At 44.6% G+C, this 27,348-nt stretch overlaps 2 protein-coding genes across 8 annotated transcripts in view; one reads left to right on the top strand and one right to left on the bottom strand.

Annotated features, from left to right (window-relative positions):
- Nucleotides 1–16,502, bottom strand: part of LOC105495808 (basal body orientation factor 1) — a 65,107-nt gene extending 48,605 nt beyond the window's left edge. For 2 of the 6 annotated variants that reach the window (XR_011625738.1, XR_011625740.1), the window contains exons 1-3: nt 16,316–16,490; nt 12,581–12,809; nt 4,424–4,489 (exon numbers count right to left, since the gene is read on the bottom strand). Coding sequence is in view for 4 of the 6 variants with exons in the window: in XM_011765607.3 (XP_011763909.1) it covers nt 4,424–4,489; nt 12,581–12,809; nt 16,316–16,371 (351 nt within the window). In the remaining 2 variants the exon portion in view is untranslated. Of the gene's footprint in view, nt 1–4,423; nt 4,490–12,293; nt 12,364–12,580; nt 12,810–15,453; nt 15,505–16,315 lie in introns of those variants that run through there. The other 4 variants (XM_071099866.1, XM_011765607.3, XM_071099867.1 and 1 more) reach the window with 4 other exon arrangements.
- Nucleotides 16,503–16,533: 31 nt separating this feature from the next.
- LOC105495806 (ectonucleoside triphosphate diphosphohydrolase 5 (inactive)) overlaps nt 16,534–27,348 on the top strand; it is a 58,693-nt gene continuing 47,878 nt past the window's right edge. For both annotated transcript variants that reach the window (XM_071099875.1, XM_071099876.1), the window contains exons 1-3: nt 16,534–16,600; nt 20,202–20,308; nt 26,115–26,178. The gene's annotated coding sequence lies outside the window, so the exon portion shown is untranslated. The remainder of the gene's footprint in view (nt 16,601–20,201; nt 20,309–26,114; nt 26,179–27,348) is intronic.

Below are 27,348 nucleotides of genomic sequence, written 5' to 3' on the forward strand. Positions count from 1 at the left end.
CGGAGCTTGCAGTGAGCTGAGACCTGGCCACTGCACTCCAGCCTGGGTGACAGAGCGAGACTCCGTCTCAAAAAAAAAAAAAAAAAAAAAAAAAAAAAGAAATACCCCCTTTTTTTTTTTTTCTATTTGTATTTTATTATTATTATTTTTTTGAGATGGAGTCTGACTCTGTCGCCCAGGCTGGAGTGTAGTGGCGTGATCTCAGCTCACTGCAACCTCTGCCCTCCCAGGTTCCAGCAATTCTCCCTGCCTCAGCCTCCCGAGTAGCTGGGATTACAGCTGCCTGCCACCATGCCCAGCTAATTTTTGTATTTTTTAGTAGAGACAGGGTTTCACAATGTTGGTCAGGCTGGTCTTGAACTCCTGACCTCAGGTGATCCACCCGCCTTGGCCTCCCAAAGTACTGAGATTACAGGCATGAGCCACCATGCCCAGCCCCACTTTTATTTTTGTATAAAGTTTTCATTTCTGTAAAAAGATACCATTTGTGTTGAATAAGAAAAATTTTTTGAAAAGTTTCTATATAAGCTGATTGTATAGAAAGGAAAAAATGCAGATGTTTATTAAAAAGGGATATGAGAAGAGTAAATACATCTTTTATCTCTAATATAAATAACATCCCAAACTAGTTAAAATTAATTAGCTAGGAGTCAAAGGGAGAGTGGTAAATATCCCTAATAAATAAAGAGGAAGGGAGGAGGAAGGAGGAGGATGAGGAAGGAGGAGGAGGGAGAAAGGGGGAAAGAGATATAAAAGAAGAGAGGAAGAGAAGGAGAAACAGGAGGAGGAGAGGGAAGAGAAAGTAAGAGGACAGAGAAAAGTAAGTGGGGAAGAAGGAAAGGCCAATAACAACAAACGAACAAAAGATACTAAAATAAATGCAAATTGCCTTCCAATCTAGCTCCGAATAAGAGAAACATAAATTGGGCTGGGTGCAGTGGCTCACGCCTATAATCCCAGCACTTTGGGAGGCCGAGGCAGGTGGATCACGAGGTCAGGAGTTCGAGACCAGCCTGGCCAACATTGTGAAACTCCACCTCTACTAAAAATACAAAAATTAGCCGGGTGTGGTGGCAAGTGCCTATAATCCCAGCTACTCATGAGGCTGAGGCAGGAGAATCAATTGAACCTGGGAGATGGAGGTTGCAGCTGGGAGGTGGAGGTTGCAGTGAGCTGAGATTGCGCCATTGCATTCCAGCCTGGGTGACAGAGCAAGACTCCGTCTCAAAAAAAGAAAAAAAAAAAAAAGAGAAATGTAAATTGAAATGACACTGAAATACCATTTCTCACCTATCACATTGCAAAAATCAAGTTTGAAGCCAGGCACAGTAGCTCACACATGTAATTCCAGCACTTTGGGAGGTCAAGGTGGGTAGATCACTTTAGGTCAGGAGTTCAAGACCAGCCTGGCCAACATGGTGAAACCCTGTCTCTACTAAAAATACAAAAATTAGCCAGGTGTGATGGCGGGTGCCTGTAATCCCAGCCAGTGGGGAGGCAGAGGCAGGAGAATCACTTGAACCCGGGAGACGGAGGTTGCAGTGAGCCGAGATCGTGCCACTGCACTCCAGCCTGGGAGACAAGAGTGAGACTCTATCTCAAAAAAAAAAAAAAAAAAAATCAACTTTGACAAAAGACTCTGTTGGTAAAGCTGTGAGGAAACAGGCAATCTCATGCATGGCTAATGGTATTATAGAACAGTACAGTATCTATAAAGGGAAATTTGGCAATATCTAGAACAATTATATACTTTTCTTTGGTCTAGCAATACCACTTACAGGAATCTATCCCAACGATATAATGGCCAAAATGTGAAAAGATATATGCATGAAGCTCTTTACTGGCACATTCATTGTAATAGAAAAAGACTGGAAACAATCCAACTACCCATCAAAAAGGGACTGCTATGAGCTGTATGTGTATACCCAAAAAATCCTATGTTGAAGCCCTAATCCCCAATGTGATGGTATTTGGAGGTGTGACCTTTGGGAGGTAGTTAGGTTTAGATGAGATCATAAGGGTGGAGCCTCCATGATGGGACTAGTGAAGAAAGAGATGAAGAAACCAGAGCTTTCTCTCTGACAAAAGTAAGGATCCAGCAGGAAGTGGCCACCTGTGAACCAGAAGAAGGGACTCCACCAAGAACCTAACCATGCTAGCACCCTGACCTTCTAGCCTCCAGAATGATGAGAAATAAATGTTTGTTGTTTGAGCACCTCAGTCTATGGTATTCTGTCATAATAGCCTGAACTAAGACAGGGATCATTTGAATAAACTATGATACATCCACATAATAATCATCACACAGCTATAAAAGGGAATGATGCCGGGCGTGGTGGCCTGCACCTGTAATTCCAATATTTTGGGAGGCCAAGCTGGGATGATTGCTTGAGGCCAGGAATTCAAGATCAGCCTGGGTAACACAGTGAGATCCCATCTCTACAAAAAATACAAAATTTAGCTAGGTGTAGTGGTACTCGCCTATAGTTCCAGCTACTCCGGAGGCTGGGGTGGGAGGACCCCTTGAGCCCAGTAGTTTGAGGTTACAGTGAGCTATGATTGTGCCACTGCACTCCAGCTTGGGCAACAGAGGGAGATCCTGTCTCAAAAAAAAAAAAAGAAAAAAAAAAAAAAAAAGGGAATGTCTCTACATACTGCTATGGAGTGATCAACAAGGCATACTGTTAAATAAAAAAAGCAGGTACAGGTCTATGTATATTGCATGCTACCTTTTATCTAAGAAAGATTTTATATACAATCTATATATATAATCTCCTTATATATAATCTATCTATATATATATGTTTATGACTTTTTTTTAGCTTTTCCGATAAGGAAACAATTTCTTTAGCAACTTTTTTTTAAAGAGAGGATAAAACACAAAAGAAATAAAATGGTTTTCTACAGGGAGAGGGAGAAGATAGTGTGGAAAAGACATGGATAGGAGTTGGATTTCTCAGCACTTTGGGAGGCTGAGGCGGGCGGATCAAGAGGTCAGGAGATCGAGACCATCCTGGCTAACACAGTGAAACCCCATCTCTACTAAAAATACAAAAAACTAGCCAGGCATGGTGGCAGGTGCCTGTAGTCCCAGCTACTCGGGAGGCTGAGGCAGGAAAATGGAGTGAACCCGATAGGCAGAGCTTGCAGTGAGCAGAGATTGCGCCACTGCACTCCAGCCTGGGTGACGTGAGACTCCATCTAAAAAAAAAGGGAAAAAAAAAAGAAGTTGGATTTCTCAGCATATAACTTGTTTTACAGACTTTGGAACCACGTAAATATTTTACATAATTTTATAGGCAAAACTAATTTTTTAAAAAGCAACCTCTAAGTCAGGTGTGGTGGTATATGCCTGTAGTCTCAGCTACTCAGGAGGTTGAGGCAAGGAGAACTGCTTGAGGTCAGAAGTTGAAGACCAGCCTGGGCAATATAGCAAAACTCCCATCTCTAAAAAAATTAAATAAATACAGTAAAATGAAAAAAAAAAAAAAAGCAACCTCTAAAAATCAAAAGCAAAATGTGTTGTTGAGTTGGTGGAATAACCTCATAGAAAAGAATTTCAAATGGTTCTTAAACCTTGCAATTTTATCATAGATCTTTATTGTTATATATCCTAAGGGAGAAAAATGCCCCCCAAAAATCTTAAACTGTTTTCAGGAATTTATTTTTGGTGGTAATATGAGTATTCTGAGATTGATATATTAGGGTTTAAGCAACTAGGTAATTATATTGGTATCAGTAAGAAGAAGGACTTTTGTCAAGGGATAAAGGAGACAGAGATAAAGTTAAGTAAAAAATCTGTATTCCCGCATCTAAACTGAAAGTACCAGTATGGAGTTATGATCTCTTTTAACATTTAAAAAAACTTACATTGCCTAGCTCCATCCACTGAAAAGCACTAGAAACAATAACAAATTCAGTATCAGGAAGCAATCTTAATATTATATGTTTTTTTACAATAGCTTTTTTTTTTTTAAATGAAATTTCACTCTTCTCACCCAGGCTGGAGTGCAATGGCGTGACCTCAGCTCACTGCAACCTCTGCCTCTGGGGTTCAAGCGATTCTCCTGTCTCAGCCTCCCAAGTAGCTGGGATTATAAGCGTGCACCACCATGCTTGGCTAATTTTTTAATTTTTAGTAGAGATAGGGTTTCATCATGTTGGCCAGGCTGATCTCGATTTCATCATGTTGGCCAGGCTGATTTCATCATGTTGGCCAGGCCTTGGCGTCCCAAAGTGTTGGGATTACAGGCATGAGTCATCATGCCCAGCCTTGTTTTTGAATTTCTGTACAATCAAGCTTTAAGGTCATTAGGCTGCCCAGAGAACTTCCTCACTCACTGTCATTGGGTCTTAAATGCCTAAGCTTGCCAGAAACCTGACCATCCAGTAAGTGGAGTATTAGTACACATAGATAACTCACCAATTTATCCTTCTCCTCTTGGGCTTTTTCCTTTGTTTCATTTAATTGCTGTTTCAGTTTTTCAATCTGTGGAAAATCAAAATACAAGGTCGGGAAGATAGAGAAACTGCTCTATGTCTACCTTTATTAAGTGGACTAGTTTCACACAATACTAAAACCATTATGGCAAAAAAGGTGAGTGAGGCGGAAAGAGTAGAAGAGGGGACAGGAAATTTCCCATACCTTCAACCTGCTATTGCCAGTTTCTAAAACCTGGCTATCATCAGAAGTACTTGGGCAACTTCTTTTTTTGTTTTTGTGGTTAAAAATAAAAGCAACATTAAATTTACCATCTTAACCATTTTAAACATATAGCTCAGTAGTGTTAAGTATATTCACGTTGTGCAACAAATCTCTAGAACTTTTCATCTTACAAAACTAAAACTATACCCAATAAATCCTAATTTCCCCTTACCTCTCCCCAGCACTTGGCAACCATCCTCTACTTTCTGTTTCTATAATTTTGACTACTTTGGATACTTCATGAGTGGAATCATACATTATTTGCCCTTTGGTGACTGGCTTATTTCATTAAGCATAATGTCCTTGAGGTTCATTCATGTCATAGCTTGTGACAGGATTTCCTTTAAGGCGCATACTATTGCACCACATGCATACACCTTTTCCTTATCCATTCACCCATCGATGGATAATTTGGGTTGCTTCCACCTCTTGGCTATTGTGAATAGTGCTGCAATGAATATGGGCGTGCAAATATCTCTTCAAGATCCTGCTCTGGGCTGGGCGGAGTGGCTCATGCCTGTAATCCCAGCAATTTGGGAGGCCGAGGTGGGAGGATTGCTTGAGCTCAGAGTTTTAGATCAGCATGGGCAACATGGCAAAATCCCATCTCTACAAAGAAATACAAACATTAGCCAGGTATGGTGGCGAGCACCTGTAATCCCAGCTAGAGCCTGGGAGGTGAAGGTTGCAGTGGGCCAACATTACGTCACTGCACTGCGCTCTGGGTGACAGAGTGAGATCCTGTCTCAACAACAACAAAAATCCTGCTTTGAATTGTTTTGGATATATTAAATATACCCAGAAGTGAGATTGGTATTTCTATTTTTAATCTTTTGAGGAACTTCCATACTGTTTTCCACAATGGCTACAACATTGTACAGTCCCACCACCAGTGCACAAGCGTTCTAACACCTCCACGTCCTTGCCAACACTTATTTTCTGTTTTTTAGGCAGTAGCCATTCTAACGGGTATGAGGTGATATCTTGTTGTAGATTTTATTTACATCTCTTATCTGAGTAACTTTTTTTTTTGAGTTGGAATCTCTCTCTGTCGCCCAGGCTAGAGTGGAGTGGCACAATCTCGGCTCAGTGCAACCTCTGTCTCCCAGGTTCAAGTGATTCTTTTGCCTCAGCCTCCCAAGTAGCTGGGACTACAGGCGCATGCCACCACACCTGGCTAATTTTTGTAGTTTTAGTAGAGACAGGGTTTCATCATATGGCCAGGCTGGTCTTTTTTTTTTTTTTTTTTTGAGACGGAGTCTCGCTCTGTCGCCCAGGCTGGAGTACAGTGGCCGGATCTCAGCTCACTGCAAGCTCCACCTCCCAGGTTCACGCCATTCTCCTGCCTCAGCCTCCCGAGTAGCTGGGACTACAGGCGCCCGCCACCTCGCCCGGCTAATTTTTTTGTATTTTTTAGTAGAGACGGGGTTTCACTGTGCTAGCCAGGATGGTCTCGATCTCCTGACCTCGTGATCCGCCCGTCTCGGCCTCCCAAAGTGCTGGGATTACAGGCGTGAGCCACCGTGCCCAGCCGAGGCTGGTCTTGAACTCCTGACCTTGTGATCTGCCTGCCTTGGCCTCCCAAAGTGCTAGGATTACAGGCGTGAGCCACTGTGCCCAGCCTTATCTGGGTAACTTTTTCAGAAAAGTTTCTTTTTACTTTCTTTTGTTTTCTTTTTTTTTTTTTTTTTTTTTTTGAGACAGGAGTTCTACTCTTGTTGCCCAGGCTGGAGTGGAATGGCATGATCTCAGCTCACTGCAATCTCCACCTCCCGGGTTCAAGCAATTCTCCTGCCTCAGCCCCCCGAGTAGCTGGGATTACAAGCATGTGCCACCCCAGGCCCGGCTAATTTTGTATTTTTAGTAAAGACAGGGTTTCTCCATGTTGGTCAGGTTGGTCTCGAACTCCTGACCTCAGGTGATCTGCCCGCCTCGGCCTCCCAAAGTGCTGGGATTACAGGTATGAGCCACTGTGTCTGACCCAAAAAGTTTCTTTTTAAAAATAATACTTTTTTTTTTTTCTTGCTGTCGCCCAGGCTGGAGTGCAGTGGCGCAATTTCAGCTCACTGCAACCTCCGCCTCCTGGGTTCACGCCATTCTCCTGCCTCAGCCTCCTGAGTAGCTGGGACTATAGGCGCTCGCCACTACGCCCGACTAATTTTTTGTATTCTTTAGTAGAGACGGGGTTTCACTGTGTTAGCCAGGATGGTCTCGATCTCCTGACCCCGTAATCCTCCCGCCTTGGCCTCCTAAAGTGCTGGGATTACAGGTGTGAGACACCACGCCCGGTCTAAAAATAATTTTTAAAAATACAGATGGAGTCAGGCGGGCGTGGTGGCTCAAGCTTGTAATCCCAGCACTTTGGGAGGCCGAGACAGGTAGATCACCTGAGGTCAGGCGTTGAAGACCAGCCTGGCCAACATGGTGAAACCCTGTTTCTACTAAAAATACAAAACTTAGTTGGGCGTGGTGGCGCACGCCTGTAATCCCAGCTACTCGGGAGGCTGAGGCAGGAGAATCGCTTGAACACGGGAGGCAGAGGTTGCAGTGAGCCAAGATCATGTCATTGCACTCCTGCCTGGGTGACAGAGCAAGACTCCGTCTCAAAAAAAAAAAAAAAAAAAGAGATGGAGTCTTGCCATGTTGCTCAGGCTGGTCTCAAAGTCATGGGCTTAAGTGATCCTCCTGCCTTGTTCTCCCAAAGTGCTGGGATTATAGGCATGAGCCACAGTGCCTAGCCAAGACAAGTTTCAAGAAGAGTACAAAAAATTACCATACTATTCACTCATATACATTAATTTTGCCACCTTTGCTTTCCCTCTATCTGTATATGTGTGTGTGTGTGTGTGTGTGTGTGTGTATTTTTTTAGTGGTAAAGGGTAATGTCAATTTCAAGATGACCTTTTACCCCTAAAGACTTCAGTATCTATTTCCTTATTTCTTTTTCTTTCTTTTTTTTGAAACAGAGTCTTGCTCTGTCGCCCCGGCTGGAGTGTAGCAGCGCAATCTTGGCTCACTGCAACCTATGCCTCCCGGGCTCATGTAATTCTCCTGCCTCAGCCTCCCAAGTAGCTGGGACTACAGGCATGCGCCACCACGCTTGGCTAATTTTTTGTATATTTTGTAGAGATGGGGTTTCACCATGTTGGCCAGGCCGGTCTCGAACTTCTGACCTCAGGTGATCCACCAGCCTCAGCCTCCCAAAGTGCTGAGATTACAGGCGTGAGCCACCGTGCCTGGCCATTCAGTATCTATTTTTGAAGAAAAAGGGCATTCCCTTTTAAAAGCACTATAAAATTATAAAGATGAGGAAGTTTAACATTAATATAGTATTATGTAATATATACTCTATATTTAAATTCTGCTATAATTATCCCAATAATGTCCTTTATTGCAATTTTGTATTTTTCTTGTCTAGGATACAACCCTTGATCATGCATTGCATTTAGCTGTCATGTGTCTTAGTCCCCTTTAATCTGGAACAGTTTCTCGGTCTTTGTTTTTAAATTGACTTTTTAAAAAGGATATTGGCCAGGATTGGGCTTGGCTGATGCTTCTTCATGAGTAGATTCAGGTTGTCCATTTTTGGTAGGCTATATATAGTACCTAAGTGATGATGTATCCTTTTCAGTACATCACATCATTAGTGTGTACTGATTGATGCTAATTTTAACCAGTTGGTTAAGGTTGTGTCTGCCCACTTTCTCCACCTAAAAGTTATTATTTTTTCTTTTGTGATTATTAAGTAATTTGTGAGAAGATCTTTTGAGACTATGAAATTATCCTCCTCATTAAACTTTCATCCAGTAGGTTTTAGCATCCATTGATGATTCTTGACTGATTCAGTTATTACTATGATGCCAAAGGGTGATTTTTCTAACTCCATCACTCCTTGGAAATTTACTAATTGGCATTCTATGGCAAAAAAAAAAAAAAAAAAAAAAAAGTCAGGTAAGGTGACTCATGGCTGTAATCCCAATACTTTGGGAGGCCGAGACAGGTGAATCACCTGAAGTCAGGAGTTTGAGACCAACCTGGCCAGCACAATGAAACTCTGTCTCTACTACAAATACAAAAATTAGCCAGGCATGATGGTGGTGCACCTGTAATCCCAGCTACTCAGAAGGCTGAGGCAGGAGAATCCTTTGAACCCAGCGGAGGTTGCAGTGAGCCAAGATCACACCACTGCACTCCAGCCTGGGTGACAGAGTGAGATTCCATCTGAAAAAAAGTAAAAAAGGCTTCCTTTCTCCCTTATTTATTAATGTATGTATTTATTAGTAGTATACACACGTGGATTTTTATTTCGTTCAATAAGTTATAATCTATTACTGTCATTATTTATTAGGTTACTGCAAAAGCATTGCAGTTTTTGCCATTCTTTTTTTTTTTTCTTTTTGAGACAGAGTCTCACTCTGTCCCCAAGGGTGGAGTGCAGTGGTGCGATCTCAGCTCACTGCAACCTCTGCCTCTTGGGTTCAAGCGATTCTCCTGTCTCAGTTTCCTGAGTAGCTGGGATTACAGGTGCGCACCACCATACCCGACTAATTTTTGTATTTTTAGTAGAGACAGGGTTTCGCCATGTTGGCCTGGCTGGTCTTGAACTCCTGACCTCAGGTGATCTGCCTGTCTCGGCCTTCCAAAGTGCTGGGATTACAGGCGTGAGCCACTGCACCCAGCCATTTTTGCTATTCTTTATTAGGTTGGTGCAAAAGTAATTGTGGTTTTTGACATTCTTTTAATGCATCAACCTAATATTTTGATTGTCCTGGATTTGGCCAATGGGAGCCCCTTCAAACAAGGCCATGTCCTTTAAAATTTTTTATTTTATTTTCTGGCACAATTACATATTCCACACTCTTTTTTTTTTTTTTTTTAGATGGAGTTTCACTCTTGTTGCTTAGGCTGGAGTGCAATGGTGTGATCTTGGCTCACTTGTTCAAATGATTCTCCTGCCTCAGCCTCCTGAATAGCTGGAGTTACAGGTGCCTGCCACCACACCTGGCTAATTTTTATATTTTTAGTAGAGATGGGGTTTCATCATGTTGGCCAGGCTGGTCTCAAACTGCTGACCTCAGTAATCCACCCGCCTTGGCCTTCCAAAGTGCTGGGATTACAGGCATGAAGCATGCCTGGCCAGGACAGAGAATAAGTCTTGATGGACTGGCTGTGGGAAAGGGGAAAAAGGTGTCGGGGATGACTTCTAGATTTCTCTTGAGCATGTAAGTCAGTGGCATGCAAAGAACATTGGAGGGACCTCTGCTTTTGGTCAACTTGGTATGTCAGGGACTAGATTCACCTTCTTACTTGAAACAGTTTTTTTAAACGACAAAAGATATGAAATAATGATTTTCAGGATGTTGGACATCAGGCAACAAAGGACGTTAATCACCAAAGAGAAAGGATATAAAAGAGATGAACTTTGTGGCTGCCCCAAGCTTACTGCTTTGAAAGAGTTTCCAGGCTGCGGTGCAGGGAGAGGTTGGCGGGCTTCCTGAGTTGAAGAAATGGAGCTGAGAGTATGGAGGGGCCAAGGCAGCTAGAGTTCACAGGACAGCAGAGTACCGGAGAGGAGAGGGCAGCACAGAGAAAGAAGAGAGATCTACAGAGGGTCCTCCTGGAGTATTTAGCTGAGAACTGATCAGCACATTCACGTGAGGGAGCTACTTGAGGATGAAGAAAGAACCATCCAAAAGGATTGGAAGGAACAGTGCCTGGCACCACTGGGCCAGTAATAGTGCCTACTCCCACTGGACTGGAGAAACTTCATCATTCACAGGACACCAGGGAGGGCTCAAAAGGATCTTGCTTCTGTAGTGTGGAATACATTTGTCAAAACATATCAAATTGTACACTTCAAATATGTGTATTACATGTGTGAATTATATCTCAGTAAAGCTTTTTACAAATGAACGCTGTGGCCGGGTGCCATGGCTCATGCCTGTAATCCCAGCACTTTGGGAGGCCAAGACAGGCAGATCACTTGAGACCAGGAGTTCAAGACCAGCCTGGGCAACATGGCAAAACCCTGTCTCTACCAAAAATACAAAAAATTAGCCAGGCATGGAGGTGCATGCCTGTAGTCTTGGCTGCTTGGGAGACAGAGGCAGGAGGATCATCTGAGCCCAGAGGTTGATCCTGTGGTGAGCCATGATCACACCACTGCACTCCAGACCAGGCAATAGAGTGAGACCCTGTCTCAAAAGTAATAATAAAATAATAATAATATGAGACAGAGTTTTGCTCTGTTGCCCAGGCTGGACTGCTGTGACATAACCATGGCTCACTGCAGCTTCAACCTCCTGGGCTTAAGTGATCCTCCTACCTTAGCCTCCTGAGTAGCGGGGACTATAGGTGCACACTGCCATGCCTGGCTATTTTTTTATTTTGTGTAGAGACTGGGTCTTGCGTTGTTCCCCAGGCTGGTCCTGAACTCCCAGGCTAAGTTATCCTCCAGTTCGGCCTCCCAAAGTGTTGGCATTATAGGCATGAACTACCGCACCCAGCCTGAATTTCTACTTTTAACATCTACTAGGGGTGTGACTTTGGGCAAGTTACCTGTCCTTTCTGAGAGTCAATTTCTTCATCTGTAACATGGAAATAACAATATTATAGCTACACAGGGTTATTAAAATAATAGGAGGTTAGTAAAAGAATCAGAGAAGTAAAGCACCCAGTATAGTACGTTGTAGTGGCTCCAAAATGTTAGTTCCCTTCCCTTTTTCTTTTTTTTTTTTTTTTTTGAGATGGAGTCTCGCTGTGTCGCCCAGGCCGGAGTACAGTGGTATGATCTCAGCTCACTGCAATCTCTGCCTCCCGGGTTCAAGCAATTCTCCTGCCTCAGCCTCCCGAGTGGCTGGGACTACAGGCACATGCAGCCATGCCCGGTTAATTTTTGTATTTTAGTAGAGACGGGGTTTCACCTTGCTGCCCAGGCTGGTTGCGAACTCCTGGGCTCAGGCAATTTGCCCACCTTAGCCTCCCAAAGTGCTGGGATTACAGGCGTGAGCCACTGCGCCCGGCCTCCCTTTTTCTTCCAAATATAAAATGATAGCTTTACTCTCAACACTTTAATAAGGTACAATAAGATACAAGATTCAACTGGCCAAAAAAAAAAAAAAAAAAAAAAAAAAAGATTCAACTTGCTGGGTTCAGAACATTATCACAGATTACCAGTGAATGGCTTTACAAATTTTTAAAACTAAAAATTAGCATAAAAAAATATAGATCACGGCCGCGCACAGTGGCTCAAGCCTGTAATCCCAGCACTTTGGGAGGCTGAGACGGGTGGATCACGAGGTCAGGAGATCGAGACCGTCCTGGCTAACACGGTGAAACCCCGTTTCTACTAAAAAAAAATACAAAAAAACTAGCCGGGCGAGGTGGCGGGCACCTGTAGTCCCAGCTACTTGGGAGGCTGAGGCAGGAGAATGGCGTAAACCCGGGAGGCGGAGCTTGCAGTGAGCTGAGATCCGGCCACTGCACTCCAGCCAGGGCGACAGAGTGAGACTCCGTCTCAAAAAAAAAATATATAGATAGATAGATAGATAGATAGATAGATAGATAGATAGATCGATCGATCACATACCATGCTCTTGTCCTTAAAATAAAGTGGATCATAATGTTCCCTTATGATCATCAATCTCTGTTTGCTTCAGAGAAGAAAACATGGAACGAGGATTGAAAATTAGAGAGCCAATATAACAGTAAAACCATTCTGAAAAAGTGTCTAGCTTCAAGGAGAGTTAAGGTCAATTGAAATGTCTTAACTATATGTTAAGATTTCAAGGAATTAAAAATCTTAGAAATACATAACCACATCAGTATCACCATAGAGGTAGTTAATGAGGCCGAGGAGGTGTTCTGCCTACCTACCATATTATCTTTCTCCTGATCCTGCTTCTTCAGGTAACTTAATACTGACATTATGTCTTTCTCCATTTTACATTGCTTTTTCTTTAAGTCCTCATTACTTTTTGCCAGTGTCCGTGAAGTATCACGATACTCAATCCTAGAGAGTTCTGTGACTTCCAACCTGGCCTCCCAAAGGGAGGCATTGGCCTTGGCTCTGTCCACCACAGATTCATCTGTTTTTATTAACTTCCTGCATGGGAAGAGGACATTGACAGTATATGACTATTTATACAACTCTAATATGCAGACAGTATATAACTCTACTATATTACTATTAAATTTTTCTCTTTTTAAATTTGTTTTGCTTGGCATTTCCCCTGGCACACATGAGAAAACATTGTTGGATGAATAAGTTAATAAGAAATACATATTCACATTTGAAAAATGAAAAAAAAAATACATATTCACTCGTATTCACATAAGAGAATTAAGTAAGTGCCTCGTCCTGGAAGAGGCGAGCCCCGGAGCATAACTCGAAAAGACTGGAAAAACAAAGGGAAAAGACAGGATAAACCAAACTCATTTCATAAAGCTTTCATACCTTTTTTTTTTTTTTTTTTTTGAGACAGGGCCTGGCTCCGTCACCGTGCTGGAGTGCAGAAGCACGATCTCGGCTCCCCACAACCCCTGCCTCCTGGGCTCAAGCCATCCACCCACCTCAGCCTCCCAAGTGGCTGGGACTACAGGATTATGCAACTATACCCAGCTAATTTTTGTATTTTTCGTAGAAATAGGTTTTTGCCATGTTGCCCAGGCTGGTCTTGAACTCCTGGGCTCAAGTGATCCTCCTACCTCAGCCTCCCAAAGTGCTGAGATTACAGGTGTGAGCCACTGCGCCTGGACAGTTTTTATATCTTTTCATTTACTTATTTGATTCTCCCATTTTTTTTTTTTTTTTAATAGAGATGGGGTCTCACTATGTTGCCTAGGCTGTTCTCCAACTCCTGGGCTCAAGTATCCTCCCACCTCAGCCTCTTAATGTGCTGAGATTACAGGTGTGAACCAGTGCCCTGGCCTGATTCTCCTGTAGTTAAACTATCTTTTCTATTCCTACTCACTCAGTGCTGGACTTCGGTTCTCTCCACTGCAAACCCATTATCTCTGTTTATTTTCTGCATGAGTATACCCATTGGTAGTGTAACTATAATCTCCCACCCACTTCACCCTCTACTTTTGAGTTTTTTTTGTTTTTGTTTTGTTTTGTTTTTGGCTAGGTCTTGGACAAAAAGTCAAGTCACTAGGGCAAGTATGTTAAATACTTTATCAGCTGGTGCCACGGTTCACCGGACTTTTTTTTTTTTTTTTTTTTTGAGACAAGGTCTTGCTCTGTCATCCAGGATATAGTACAGTAGCAACACACAGCTCACTGCAGCCTCGACCTCCCAGGCCCAGACAATCCTCCACCTCAACCTCCTGAGTAACTGTGACTACAGGCATGAGTTAGCATGCCCAACTAATTTTTTTTTTTTTTTTTTTTTTTGAGACGGAGTCTCGCTGTGTCGCCCAGGCTGGAGTGCAGTGGCCGGATCTCAGCTCATTGCAAGCTCCGCCTCCCGGGTTTTTACGCCATTCTCCTGCCTCAGCCTCCCGAGTAGCTGGGACTACAGGCGCCCACCACCTCGCCCGGCTAGTTTTTTGTATTTTTTAGTAGAGACGGGGTTTCACTGTGTTAGCCAGGATGGTCTCGAACTCCTGACGTCGTGATCCGCCCGTCTCGGCCTCCCAAAGTGCTGGGATTACAGGCTTGAGCCACCGCGCCCGGCCAACATGCCCAACTAATTTTTAACAAAAATTTTTGTAGAGACAGGGTCCTCCTATGTTGTTCAGGCTGGTCTTGAACTCCTGGGCTCAAGTGATCTTCCCCCACTCAGCCTCCCAAAGTGCTGGGCATGAGCCACGATGCCCCGCCCACCAGGCTTTAAGGATGCCTGAGAAACCATAATCATTTATATAGAGGTGGAGAGGAAAAAGGAGGGATTCAAAGATTAAAGTGGTAAAGGAAGAGATTTTTCTAAATATTTATTGTATGAGCATTAACAAAACACTACTCCTTATATATGGTAGGTACCATGATATACAAATACGTACACAATATTTAAGAATATTTCACCTGTATTTGAATTCTAAATATTTTCACACATATGTATATGTGGACCTTTCTATACTGCCACCCTCCACATCCACTTTCCTACCTCTGGTTCTCAGTCCTCTTCCACAGAGGTAATGGGTTTGCAGTGGAGAGAACCAAAGTCCCAGTTTCACCTTTTGTTCTCTTCAAATTAAGGCCAGCTCCATTCCCAACCCCTCAGCCTGTTATAACTCTTGATGTCCCTTTCTGGTATGATTTAGGCACTGGTGATACACCGTCTCACTACGACCATCCAGGTATCAAATTTAAGTGGCTCAAAGTACTTGATGTGACAGGGCATGGTAGCTCAAGGCTGTCATCCCAGCACTTTGGGAGGCCGAGGCGGGTGGATCACCTGAAGTCAGGAGTTGAAGACCAGCCTGGCCAACATGGTGAAACCCTGTCTCCACTAAAAATAAAAAAATTAGCTGGGCGTGGTGACGGGTGCCTGTAATCCCAGCTACTCAGGAGGCTGAGGCAGAATAATTGGTTGAACCCAGGAGGCAGAGGTTGCAGTGAGCCAAGATCACGCCATTGCACTCCAGCCTGGGCAACAAGAGCAAAACTTGGTCTCAAGGAAAAAAAAAAAAAGTACTTGATGCAAGAAATTAGACACTCTAATAGGACCACTTATACTCACTGTAGAAACAAAGCCAGGTTTCTCAAACAATGGGTCATGGAAAATCCAAGGAATAAGGTCTCTTACCGTCAGTGTTCCTCATTGTTCAAATGTGTACTGTAGAAGCATGGTCAAAATCTGAAAACATATGTGAGTGAGTTCTAGGAATGTGATAAGCCCTTGGCACTTTAAGTGCTAGACAAACTGTGCAGCTATGTAAAAACAACAACAACAAAAAAACCCATAAGATAATACTTACATTAATACATGGGAAGAAAAAAGTCACATATAAGTATGTACATTGGGCTATCATTTTATTAAAAAATAAAATAATACTCCAAAATATAGTAGTGTTTATTTTTGGATAATGAGACTACAGGTTATTATTGTTTTCTCTTTTGGTACTTCCCATGTTTCCCAAACTTTCTGTATTGAGCACGAATTACTCTCTTAAGTTACTTTACAAACATCTCAAGTTTGGTGCCAACTCTGTGTTCCCATATATGATATTGCTGCACACCACATAGGACTCCAACGTGTCCAGAAACCACCGGGGTCCCCCAACAGGGCTAGTAGCAATCTAGCAGCAACTCCAGGCCTGTAAGGGGTTAGTGCTAGAACATTACCCACCTCAGTGGCTCGGATCAGTTTGGGAAAACCTCAACAATTACCCAACTTGGTAAAATACATCAGGTGTCCCCTTTGAACCAAAAGAGATCTCTGAAAATGCCCAAGGAAATACTTTATACATCCGCTACACGTTTAAGATCATCTGAACCACATAGTAGAGATGTGTCAGACTATGGACATGGGAACTGTAATCCTCACAAGCCGGGAGAACCAAGAGGGTCCGAGGGGGCCGGCGCGGGGGGCGCCAGGTAGCCAGCCCCAGACCCGAAATCTCAGGCAGGCCCAGGGAGAGGGGGACTCTCGCGCGGCTTCTCCTTACTTAGTGTCTTTGCCTCTGCTCTTGCCTTTCTTTTTGTCCTTTCCCTTCGACGGCATCTTGGCTTCCCCAGCGGCTCCGCTGTAGTCGTTGCCCAGCCGCCGCCACCCTGGCCGGCTCCGTCTCCAAGGGAACCTGGACGCCGAACGGGCAACGCCCGGCCCCCGCCGCTGACGGCGCGCGGAGAGCGCACGCGCCCGTGACGTGGCCCAGACGCCGCCGCGCGCGGGGCGGGGCGGAGGTCGCGCCGAGGGCGGCGGGCTGCCGCGCCAGGGTGGCGCGCGCGCGGTGAGTGTGCGAGAGTCGGCGGCTCCTGATCTTCTATGTGGGGCCCGGGCTCCGCGGGCGGGAGGCGCGAGCTGGCAGCCCCGGGCGGTAGCGCTCCGTCCTGCGGCCAGGGTGTGTCAGGAGTCGCCGCGGTCGGGGCACCCTTGCTTCAGGAAGCTTAGATCCCCGCTGGTCCGTCCGCCCCGCCGCGGTGGTCTGAGCCGCAGCCCTTTTCCGTGCCTCCACGCCGCAGCCAGCGTGACCGCCGCTGCCAGCTCTCGCCACCGCTCCGCCTCCGCCGCTCCCGGCACTGCCCGACTTCTTTGAGTTCCATCCCTTTCCTGGCTTTTCATCCTTGCTGATTCTGTAAGGGATAGCGCAGCCAGCGGACGTCCCAGGCCAAACGTTTTTTGATAGGCTGTTGATGACTTTCCCGAGGGCGGTGGTTGGGGGCGAGGCTGCCTGCCTCCCAACAGCAGCAGCACGCCAGGGAGCCGGCAGGGAGGGGAGTGCTGCCACCGAGGTCAGGAGCAGGGTCCTGGGCCTCATTAGGTCCTGTGTGGCCGATACTTCCCGCCCACGACCGTCCCCCGGATTTCCATTTGCTAATACCTCACCCGTCCGTAGCCTTCTTTCCTCAAAGTTGCATAAAGTTGAAAGCTCTTCAACTTGCCTCCCCGACTCCTGAAATCCTGAATACACCTCTGAAAAGGAGTGTACTCACAAGTATTCTCATTTTTCAATTAGACTCAGTTAGTCATTAAGAAAGATACGGTATTCTGAGTGTCAAGCCAATAGGAGACTTGTGGTTGAAGCTCTGCTCTGTGTTACACTCCATTTCAATTTAAAAAGTTTATTTTAAATGTCGTTGTAGATCCTTCCTCACCATTTCTCTATGGAGGACTTAATTCGACCCCTTCCCGAGGTCTTTGACCTCTAATTACTCCCCCCCACTTTGTTTGCCACTTGCATGATTTCTGTTTCTGAATTTCTGTTTCTGCTCTGAGGGAACATGCCGATTTGGTAATGATAAGTCATGTAAACTTTTTTTTTTTTTTTCTGAGACAGTCTCCTGTCGCCCAGGCTGGAGTGCAGTGGGGCATCTCAGCTCCCTGCAACCTCCACCTCCTGGGTTCAAGGATTCTCCTGCCTCAGCCTCCCCAGTAACTAGGACTACAGGTGCATGCCATCACACCCAGCTAATTTTTGTATTTTTGGTAGAGATGGAGTTTCACCATGCTGGCCAGGCTGGTCTCGAACTCCTGGCCTCTGGTGATCCACCCACCTCGGCCTCCCAAAGTGTTGAAATTACAGGTGTGAGCCACCGCCCCTGGCTGTAAACCTTTTTTTTTTTTTTTTTCCCTGAGACGGAGTCTCGCTCTTGTTGCCCAGGCTGGAGTGCAATGGCGCGATCTCGGCTCACCACAACCTCCACCTCCCGGGTTCAGGCGATTCTCCTGCCTCAGCCTCTCGAGTAGCTGGGATTAAAGGCGCACACCACCATCCCTGGCTAATTTTGTATTTTTAGTAGAGACAGGGTTTCACCATGTTGGTCAGGCTGGCATAAACCTTTTTATACATACCATCTGTCAGCATGATCATGGCTTTTTCTTTCTTTCTTTTTTTTGTTGAGAGGGAGTTTCTCTCGTTGCCCACCCAGGCTGGAGTGCAATAGCACAATCTCGGCTCACCACCACCTCCACCTCCCGGATTCAAGCAATTTTCCTGCCTCAGCCTCCCGAGTAGCTGGGATTACAGGCGTGCGCTGCCACGCCCGGCTACTTTTATATTTTTAGTAGAGATGGGGTTTCTCCGTGTTGGTCAGGCCAGTCTCGAACTTCTGACCGAAGGTGAACCGCCCGCCTTGGCCTCCCAAAGTGCTGGAATTACAGGCGTGAGCCACCGCGCCTGGCTGATCATGGCTTTTTCTGACTGTATCTCTGGTACATTTTCACACTGCCGTGAATCCATAGGTGGAATCGCCATATATTGAAGGGGTTATCTCTGATATAAAATCTATACAGTTACTATTAATTTTGTATGTGTAAGGTTCTGAAAAAGCACACTGTTGATAAGCTGCAGAAAAGAGAGTAGGGCATCTTCTGTCACAGGCTGTATATTCGGAATTTATTCTAGAAATTGGTAACTTTATTTTTTTTGAGGTGGAGTCTTGCTCTGTCGCCTAGGTTGGAGTGCAGTGGTGCTATCTAGGCTCACTGCAAGCTCCGCCTCCTGGGTTCATGCCGTTCTCCTGCCTCAGCCTCCCCAGCAGCTGGGACTACAGGCGACTACAGGCGCACACCGCCACGCCCGGCCAATTTTTTGTAATTTTAGTAGAGATCAGGTTTCACCGTATTAGCCAGGATGGTCTCGATCTCCTGACCTTGTGATCCTCCTACCTCGGCCTCCCAAAGTGCTGGGATTACAGGTGTGAGCCACCTAGCCCGGCCAGAAATCGGTAACTTTATAATATGAAAGTCAGTTCAAGACTCCTTATTTGAACGTAGGCTTATAGATTAATTTATAAACAAAAATTTGACTATAACGATTATTAATATATGCGTAGTACCTTAGTTATAGTACTTTATCGTTTCTTTTATTGGTTTTTGGGTTTTTTGGTGGTTTTCTTGAGATAGGGTCTTACTCTTGCCCATGCTGGAGTACAGTAGCAGCGTCATGGCTCCTTACAGCTTCGACCTCCTGGACTCAAGTCTCTGGCATGCACCTCAGCCTCTGGCATGCACCACCACGCCTGGCTAATTTTGTATTTTTTGTAGAGACAGGGTTTTGCCATGTTGCCCAGGCAGGTCTTGAACTCCTGAGCTCAAGTGATCCTCCTGCCTTTGCCTCCCAAAGTGCCGGGATTACAGGCATGAGCAGCCACACCTGACCTAGTTTATTTTATTGTATATATTTTTTATTGACTAAGTTTGATTTTGTAGATAAAGCTGTTGTGACATGAATATGACTCAGAGAAATGCCAAGATTTCATACTCTGGTAGAGGTGGGTCTAGAGTCTACAGTCTTCTTTTTTTTTTTTTTTTTTTTTTTTTGAGACGGAGTCTCACGCTGTTGCCCAGGCTGGAGTGCAGTGGCGCGATCTCGGCTCACTGCAAGCTCCGCCTCCTGGGTTCACGCCATTCTCCTGCCTCAGCCTCCTGAGTAGCTAGGACTACAGGCGCCCGCCACCGTGCCCGGCTAATTTTTTGTATTTTTAGTAGAGACGGGGTTTCACTGTGGTCTCGATCTCCTGACCTTGTGATCCGCCCGCCTCGGCCTCCCAAAGTGCTGGGATTACAGGCTTGAGCCACCGCGCCAGGCCAGAGTCTACAGTCTTCTGAATTCCCTCATTTTCTACCAAAGAACTGAATGTTGTTACTGTCATCTGCTGGTGAGCAACAACTGATAGTATGGATAGTAGAGTAGGAAGTTGCTATTTAGTAGTTCATGTGGTAGCATTTCCTTCCACAGCTACTGGTAGGTGCCTTTACTGTGAAGTTTTGCGAATTATTACTAAATAAATTTGCCTTGTTTCATTGTTTAGAACACTAATGCTTTTAAACTTGGAATAAACCTACTTCTTGTTTTGTTGACTTGGTTTTGTAATTCTTTTTCTGTCCAGTTTTCCTTGTTCCTGGTCAACAAAGAAATGTGGAGTGTCTTGGCTGAATCCTCATACAGACAAGATCATTATGGTGCTGTTAGGTAGGACTTGTATCCAGATGTAAGGTAATATCTCTACCAGCTTAAAGTTGTAAATGTATTTCAAATGCTCCTGAATGGTGGTTTTCTTTTTTTCCTGAATTTAATTCTCTATTATTTTGCCAGGTGATGTTAATTTTGTTCAATAAACCATATATAAAATCTAGAACTATTATGTATCAAAATAGATAGAACTTCTGGCTGGGCATGGTGGTTCATGCCTGTAATCCTAACACTTTGGGAGGCCAAGGCAGGTGGATTGCTTAAGCCCAATTCAAGACCAGTCTGGACAACATGGCAAAACCCTGTCTTTACAAAAAGTACAAAAATTAACCGGGTGTGGTGACATGTACCTGTAGTTCCAGCTTACTCAGGAATCTGAGTTCAGAGGATCACCTGAGCCCAGGGAGGTCAAGGCTTCAGTGAGCCGTGATTGTGCCACTGTATTCCAGCCTGAGCAATAGTGTGATTCTTTCTCAAAAAAAAAAAAAAAAGGGCGGGGGTGCGGGGAGAGGGTGGGTAGTACTTCTGCTTGTTTCTTCTAGTAACTCCAGAACCGGGTTTACTTTATAAACTCATCTGTAACTTTATTTGGGTTTACCTTAGAAGCCATGTTTCTCTTCATAAATCATTCTTGAAATCACCTTATAGCAGATGGTACTTTATAGGTAGAACAGACTAAGTGAACAGCTTTAGATTTTGTTTTTACATAGCCTTTAGAATCCTAAATAAATATATTATTATCCAAACTGTACTAAAGGGAATAATCAGTGTTTCTCTTGGGAGTTACTTTTTTTTTTTTTTTTTTTGAGAGGTAGTCTTGCTCTTTCGCCCAGGCTATAGTGCAATGGCACAATCGTGTCTCACTTCAGCCTCCACCTCGCAGATTCAAGTGATTCTCCTGCCTCAGCCTCCCGAGTAGCTGGGATTACAGGCACCTGCCACCATGTCTGGCTAATTTTTGTATTTTAGTAGAGATGGGGTGTCACCATGTTGGCCAGGCTGGTCTTGAACTCCTCACCTCCGGTGATCTGCCTGCCTTGGCCTCCCAAAGTGCTGGGATTACAGGCTTGAGCCACCCACACCTGGCCAGGAGTTACTTTCATCCTGCTTTTTTATTGCATGTGCTGCAAATATAGAATTCTACTAAACTGACATTTTCTTGTGATATTAAGACTAGTTCAGATCTCTGCAGGGGCATTTTAAGAAATCCTGGTGGTTGAGGCCGGGCGCGGTGGCTCACGCCTGTAATCCCAGCACTTTGGGAGGCCGAGGCGGGCGGATCACAAGGTCAGGAGATCGAGACCACGGTGAAACCCCGTCTCTACTAAAAATACAAAAAATTAGCCGGGCGCGGTTGTGGGCGCCTGTAGTCCCAGCTACTCGGGAGGCTGAGGCAGGAGAATGGTGTGAACCCGGGAGGCGGAGCTTGCAGTGAGCCGAGATCGCGCCACTGCACTCCAGCCTGGGCGACAGAGCGAGACTCCGTCTCAAAAAAAAAAAAAAAAAAAAAAAAAAAAAGAAATCCTGGTGGTCAAGGATTTAATCTTATCACTTTTAGATAAATTTTAAAAATTTAAAGCATTCACTGTTTTGCTTATATACAAGATACATTACCACAGATAATTATTTATTTATTTAATTTATTTGTTTATGAATGAATGACAGGGTCTCACTATGTCACCCAGGCTGGAGTGCAGTGGTGCAATCATGACTCACTGCAGCCTCAACCTTCTGGGCTCAAGCAATTCTCCCACGTCAGTCTCCTGAGTAGCTGGGACCACAGGTTCATGCCACCATGCCCAGCTAACTTTTTCTTTTTTTTTTTTTTTGGTTAAGACTGGGTCTCACTATGTTGCTCCTGGGCTCAAATGGTTCTCCTACCTCAGCCTCCCAAAGTGCTGGGATTATAGTTGTGAGCCACCATGCTTGGCCATATATTTTTGAGATGGGGTTTTGTTATGTTGCCCAGGCTGAACTTAAGCTCCTGAGCTCAAGAGATCCTCCTACCTCAGCTTCCCAAGTAGCTGGGACTACAGGCGTGCACCACTATGCCTACAAATAATTATTAACTACTGTTACTTTATTTGCAAAATATCCCATTTTTATTAGTTGTCCATCCCAACAGAGCCACAGACTAAAAGTTGTCTAAGAAAACTTACCTGGACTGGGCACAGTGACTCACATCTGTAATCCTAGCACTTCGGGAGGCCAAGGTAGGAGGATTGCTTGAGCCGGGATTTTGAGACTGGCCTGAACAACATAACAAGATCCTGTCTCTAATTTTTTAAAAAATCAAAGAAAAATTACCCAAATTTTAGGCCCACTTGTCTGCATTTTCATGTCATGGATCTGTCAAACGTTCATTCATTTAAGAAACATTTAATGAGGCCGGGCGCGGTGGCTCAAGCCTGTAATCCCAGCACTTTGGGAGGCCGAGGCGGGCGGATCATGAGGTCAGGAGATCGAGACCATCCTGGCCAACACAGTGAAACCCCGTCTCTAATAAAAATACACAAAATTAGCCGGGCGTGGTGGCAGGCGCCTGTAGTCCCAGCTACTCGGGAGACTGAGGCAGGAGAATGGCGTGAACCCGGGGGGCGGAGCTTGCAGTGAGCCGAGATCACACCACTGCACTCCAGCCTGGGCGACAGAGCGAGACTCCATCTCAAAAAAAAGAAAAGAAACATTTAATGAATACCAACTGTATAACAACCTGTCTGATAACTTGATGGGTACAGTAAGGAACAAGAGAAGGCCCTTGCCCTCAAGTTGTTTACAGTCAGATGTGTAAAGCTCTGACCTGGATGTTGATCTCTGAGAATATACAACCTCATTGTCACCCATCCACAAACACTTAACAGTAAACAGTACCAAGCAGGGATTGATAAAGGAGAGACGGTGTAGACTAGGGGTGTCCAATCTTTTGGCTTCCTTGGGCTACATTGGAAGAAGAAAAATTGTCTTGAGTCACACATAAAATATACTAACACTAATGATAGCTGATGAAGTTAAAAAAAAATCACAAAAAAGATCTCATAATATTTTAAGAAAGTTTACGAATTTGTGTTGGGCTGCATTCAAAGCCGTCCTGGGCTGCATGCGGCCCATGGGCTGTGGGTTGACTAAGCTTGGCCCAAACCCTAGGTGCTATTGACTTTGGAGGCATTTAAGACTGTTGTAGTCAGGGAAAGTTTACAGAAGGAGATGGACTGAAAGCAGAGGGAAGTTCATCTGGGAAGTTAGAACAATGTGAGCACAATTCAGAGTATGCTTAAACTCGAGCATTGTTTCCTAAAGTGTGGTCCACAGACCGGTAGCATCAGCATCATCTGGTAACTTATTAGAACTGCAGTTTCACAGGCCCCACCTGAGACCTACTGAATCAGAAATACTGGCAATGAGGCCCAGCAGTCTGTGCCCTCCAGGTGGTTCTGATGCATGCTAAAGTTTCAGAACCACTAGACGAGAGCAGAGGGTTATTGTATGGAATGAGTAGGCCAAAAACTCTAAAAAGGCAGGCTGGGAACTCATTGTAAACGACTTAGAATGTCAGGCAGGGAATCTGTCTTTTATCCTGCAGACTAGAGCCACCAGCTTGTGACTTGGCTGGATTTGGCTCATAGAATGTGTTTTCTTTGGCCTTAAAGGTGGGTTTTTGGGGGATTTTAAATGGAATTAGTTGTCATCATTTAAAAATCAGCAGATTTTACAAAGAAATCTGTGCTTTCAGCTTACCTTGAAAAATCAGAAGACCTGGCAGAATGGGGCCTACGTTCCATTATGGTAGCAATTGGTGGGAATAGCAAGAAGCCACACCTTCAGATGGGACACATGCTCTCCAGTTTACCACAATCCCTACCAGTTCCTTTTGTCTTACACACACCTTTACTTATTTATATTTCCTGCCCTTTGCCTGTAGGTATTTGAGTTTGTAACTTCTGTTGTGGACAGTGAGACATTAATGAAAATTTTGAGAAGCAGAATGACGAGATTTATGTATTTGTTAATTTATTTAACAAACATTAAACAAACATATATGCCAGATGGTACTCTGTTAAGTAATCAGTGTTCAAAGATGAATGAGTCGCAGCTAGCACCAGTGGCTCATGCCTATAATCCCAGCACTTTGGGAAGCCAAGGCTGGTGGATCACTTGAGGTCAGAAGTTCAAGACCAGCCTGGCCAACATAATGAAACCCCCTCTCTACTAAAAATAAAAAATTAGCCAGGGATGATGGTGGGCACCTGTAATCCCAGCTACTCGGGAGGCTGAGGCAGGAGAATTGCTTGAACCTGGGTGGCGGAAGTTGCAGTGAGCCAAGATCATGCCATTGCACTCCAGCCTGGGCAACAGAGCAAGATGCCATCTCAAAAATAAATAAATAAATAAATAAAGTTTACTTTGGAGACCCTATAGTTAGAATTTATAACATTGGTTGCATGAGTCATATCCATAATTCAAATGCTGTCTTCAATGTGTCATCTTCAGATTTATGTTGTGTAGGTAAGTTTAACTTTTTTGTTCCTGAGGGAATAGAAAATAATATATAAACTCAAATTCTTCAAGTGATTCTTTCACCTTAGTCTCCCAAAGTGCTGGGAGTATAGGTGTGAGCCACCAAACCCCCATCTGCTTGGTCCCTTTTAACCACATACTCCTGCGTGTAATAGTAGCTACTCATTGATTATATTGTGGAACATATGGCTGGCATTTTATTTTATTTTATTTTATTATTATTTTTTTTGAGACGGAGTCTCGCTGTCGCCCAGGCTGGAGTGCAGTGGCCGGATCTCAGCTCACTGCAAGCTCCGCCTCCTGGGTTTTACATCATTCTCCTGCCTCAGCCTCCCAAGTAGCTGGGACTACAGGCGCCCACCACCTCGCCCGGCTAGTTTTTTTTTTTTTTTTTTTTTGAGACAGAGTCTAGCTCTGTCGCCCAGGCTGGAGTGCAGTGGCCGAATCTCAGCTCACTGCAAGCTCCGCCTCCCTGATTTATGCCATTCTCCTGCCTCAGCGTCCTGAGTAGCTGGGACTACAGGCGCCCACCACCTCGCTCGGCCAGTTTTTTGTATTTTTTAGTAGAGACAGGGTTTCACCGTGTTAGCCAGGATGATATCGATCTCCTGACCTCGTGATCCGCCCGTCTTGGCCTCCCAAAGTGCTGGGATTACAGGCTTGAGCCACCGCGCCCGGCCTGGCTGGCATTTTAGCAGCAAAAAAAGACCTCACATCTCAGCTCACTGCAGCTTCAACCTCCCACATTCAAGCAATCCTCCTGTCTCAGCCTCCCAAGTAGCTGGGACTACAGGCACATGCCACCACACCTGGCTAATTTTTTGTATATTTTGTAGAGATGTGGTTTCGCCATGTTGCCCAGGTTGGTCTCAAACTCCTGAGCTCAAGCTAACTGCCTGCCTTGACTTCCCAAAGTGCCAGGATTATAGGCATGAGTTACCACATCCAGTCTGTGTACTTTACTTACGAATTAGCTCTTTAGGCATTGCCTTCTCCACCTTTACACACACATATACACCAGCTTCTAGAGGGAGTGTGACTTGCGTCTCTTGCTGTTGGTGACTTTTTAAATGAGCTGGATGTGTGGTAAAGTAGCTGAGGTTGTAATTTGAGTGAGAAGAAAGTGTAGGGGAGGAGAAAGAGCAGGAGGGCATTAGATTACAAGTCAGGAGATGAGCTTGATGATGTGGATTCCAAAGCCTGGAAAGATTAGAAATGAAAATGTAGAAGAGATAACTGAGTCAAAAATAGGCATACTGACAGCAGAGAAAAAAAGGAAACTGTTCTCATAATTATTCATTTCCATCTTACACAGGTTGAAAAAGTGATATAATAGTTAAAGGAACAAAGGAGAAAATTCAGAAGGAAAGAAAAAATTGGTAAGTAACATATATAATACTTCACTTTTTCTTAGGTCAGATTTCTGCAATTTCTGCTTTGTTGTTCCTAGCTGAGAGATCACAGTAGATGGAAAAGGGTCCACAAGGCACTGAAAGAGCTGTCACAAAGTCCAGTAGCCTTATTCTGTTGGAGAGGCCCTCATTTGCTTATGTTGACTTGAAATTCTAATAATTATGGCTTATATATAATAATAATTATGGCTGATTTACATCCTACAACAGATTTAAAAAGAAAATTAGGAGGTAATGGTGGTTTATTGAAGGAGTTGGGCACATGACAATACTGATCAGTGATAATAGATAGCATGATGTCAGAAAAAACTAGCTCAGAAAGGATAGCAAGCTGGGACCATTTGGTGACAGAAGGTCAAACAGTCCTATAGACCTACTGTAGCCCTTGGAAGCATCTCAGTTTTACAGGAAAACATAACTGATAATCATAATCATGACTCTGAACTATAAATAAAAGGTGGTATTCCCTGTGGGAAATTATATAATTCATAATGGAAACACTTTTTTTTTTTTTTTTGAGATGGAGTTTTGCTCTTGTTGCCCAGGCTGGAGTGCAATGGCTCAATCACAGCTCACTGCAACCTCCGCCTCCCGGGTTCAAGTGATTCTCCTGCCTCAGCCTCCCGAGTAGTTGGGATTACAGGCATGGGCCACCATGCCCGGTTAGTTTTATATTTTTAGTAGAGTCGGAGTTTCTCCACGTTGGTCAGCCTGGTCTCAAACTCCCGACCTCAGGTGATCCACCTGCCTCAGCCTCCCAAAGTGCTAGGATTACAGGTGTGAGCTGCCACGCCTGGCCGAAAACACTTTTACCAAACACTGTTAAAGTGTTATAGTGGAGCCAGGTATGGTGGCTCATGCTTGTAATCCCTTGAGAGGTTTGGGACGTGGGAGGCTGAAGCTGGAGGATCACTTGAGTCCAGGAGTTTGAGACCAGCCTGGGCAACATAGCGAGACTCCTTTCTCTATAAAAAAATTGAAAACACGGCCAGGTACGGTGGCTCACGCCTGTAATGCCAACACTTTGGGAGGCTGAGCCGGGCAGATCACAAGGTCAGAAGATCGAGACCATCCTGGCTAACACGGTGAAACCCCGTCTCCACTAAAAATACAAAAAATTAGCCAGGTATGGTGGCA

The sequence above is a fragment of the Macaca nemestrina genome, chromosome 7 (genome assembly GCF_043159975.1).
Source record: "Macaca nemestrina isolate mMacNem1 chromosome 7, mMacNem.hap1, whole genome shotgun sequence".
Classification (NCBI taxonomy): domain Eukaryota; kingdom Metazoa; phylum Chordata; class Mammalia; order Primates; family Cercopithecidae; genus Macaca; species Macaca nemestrina.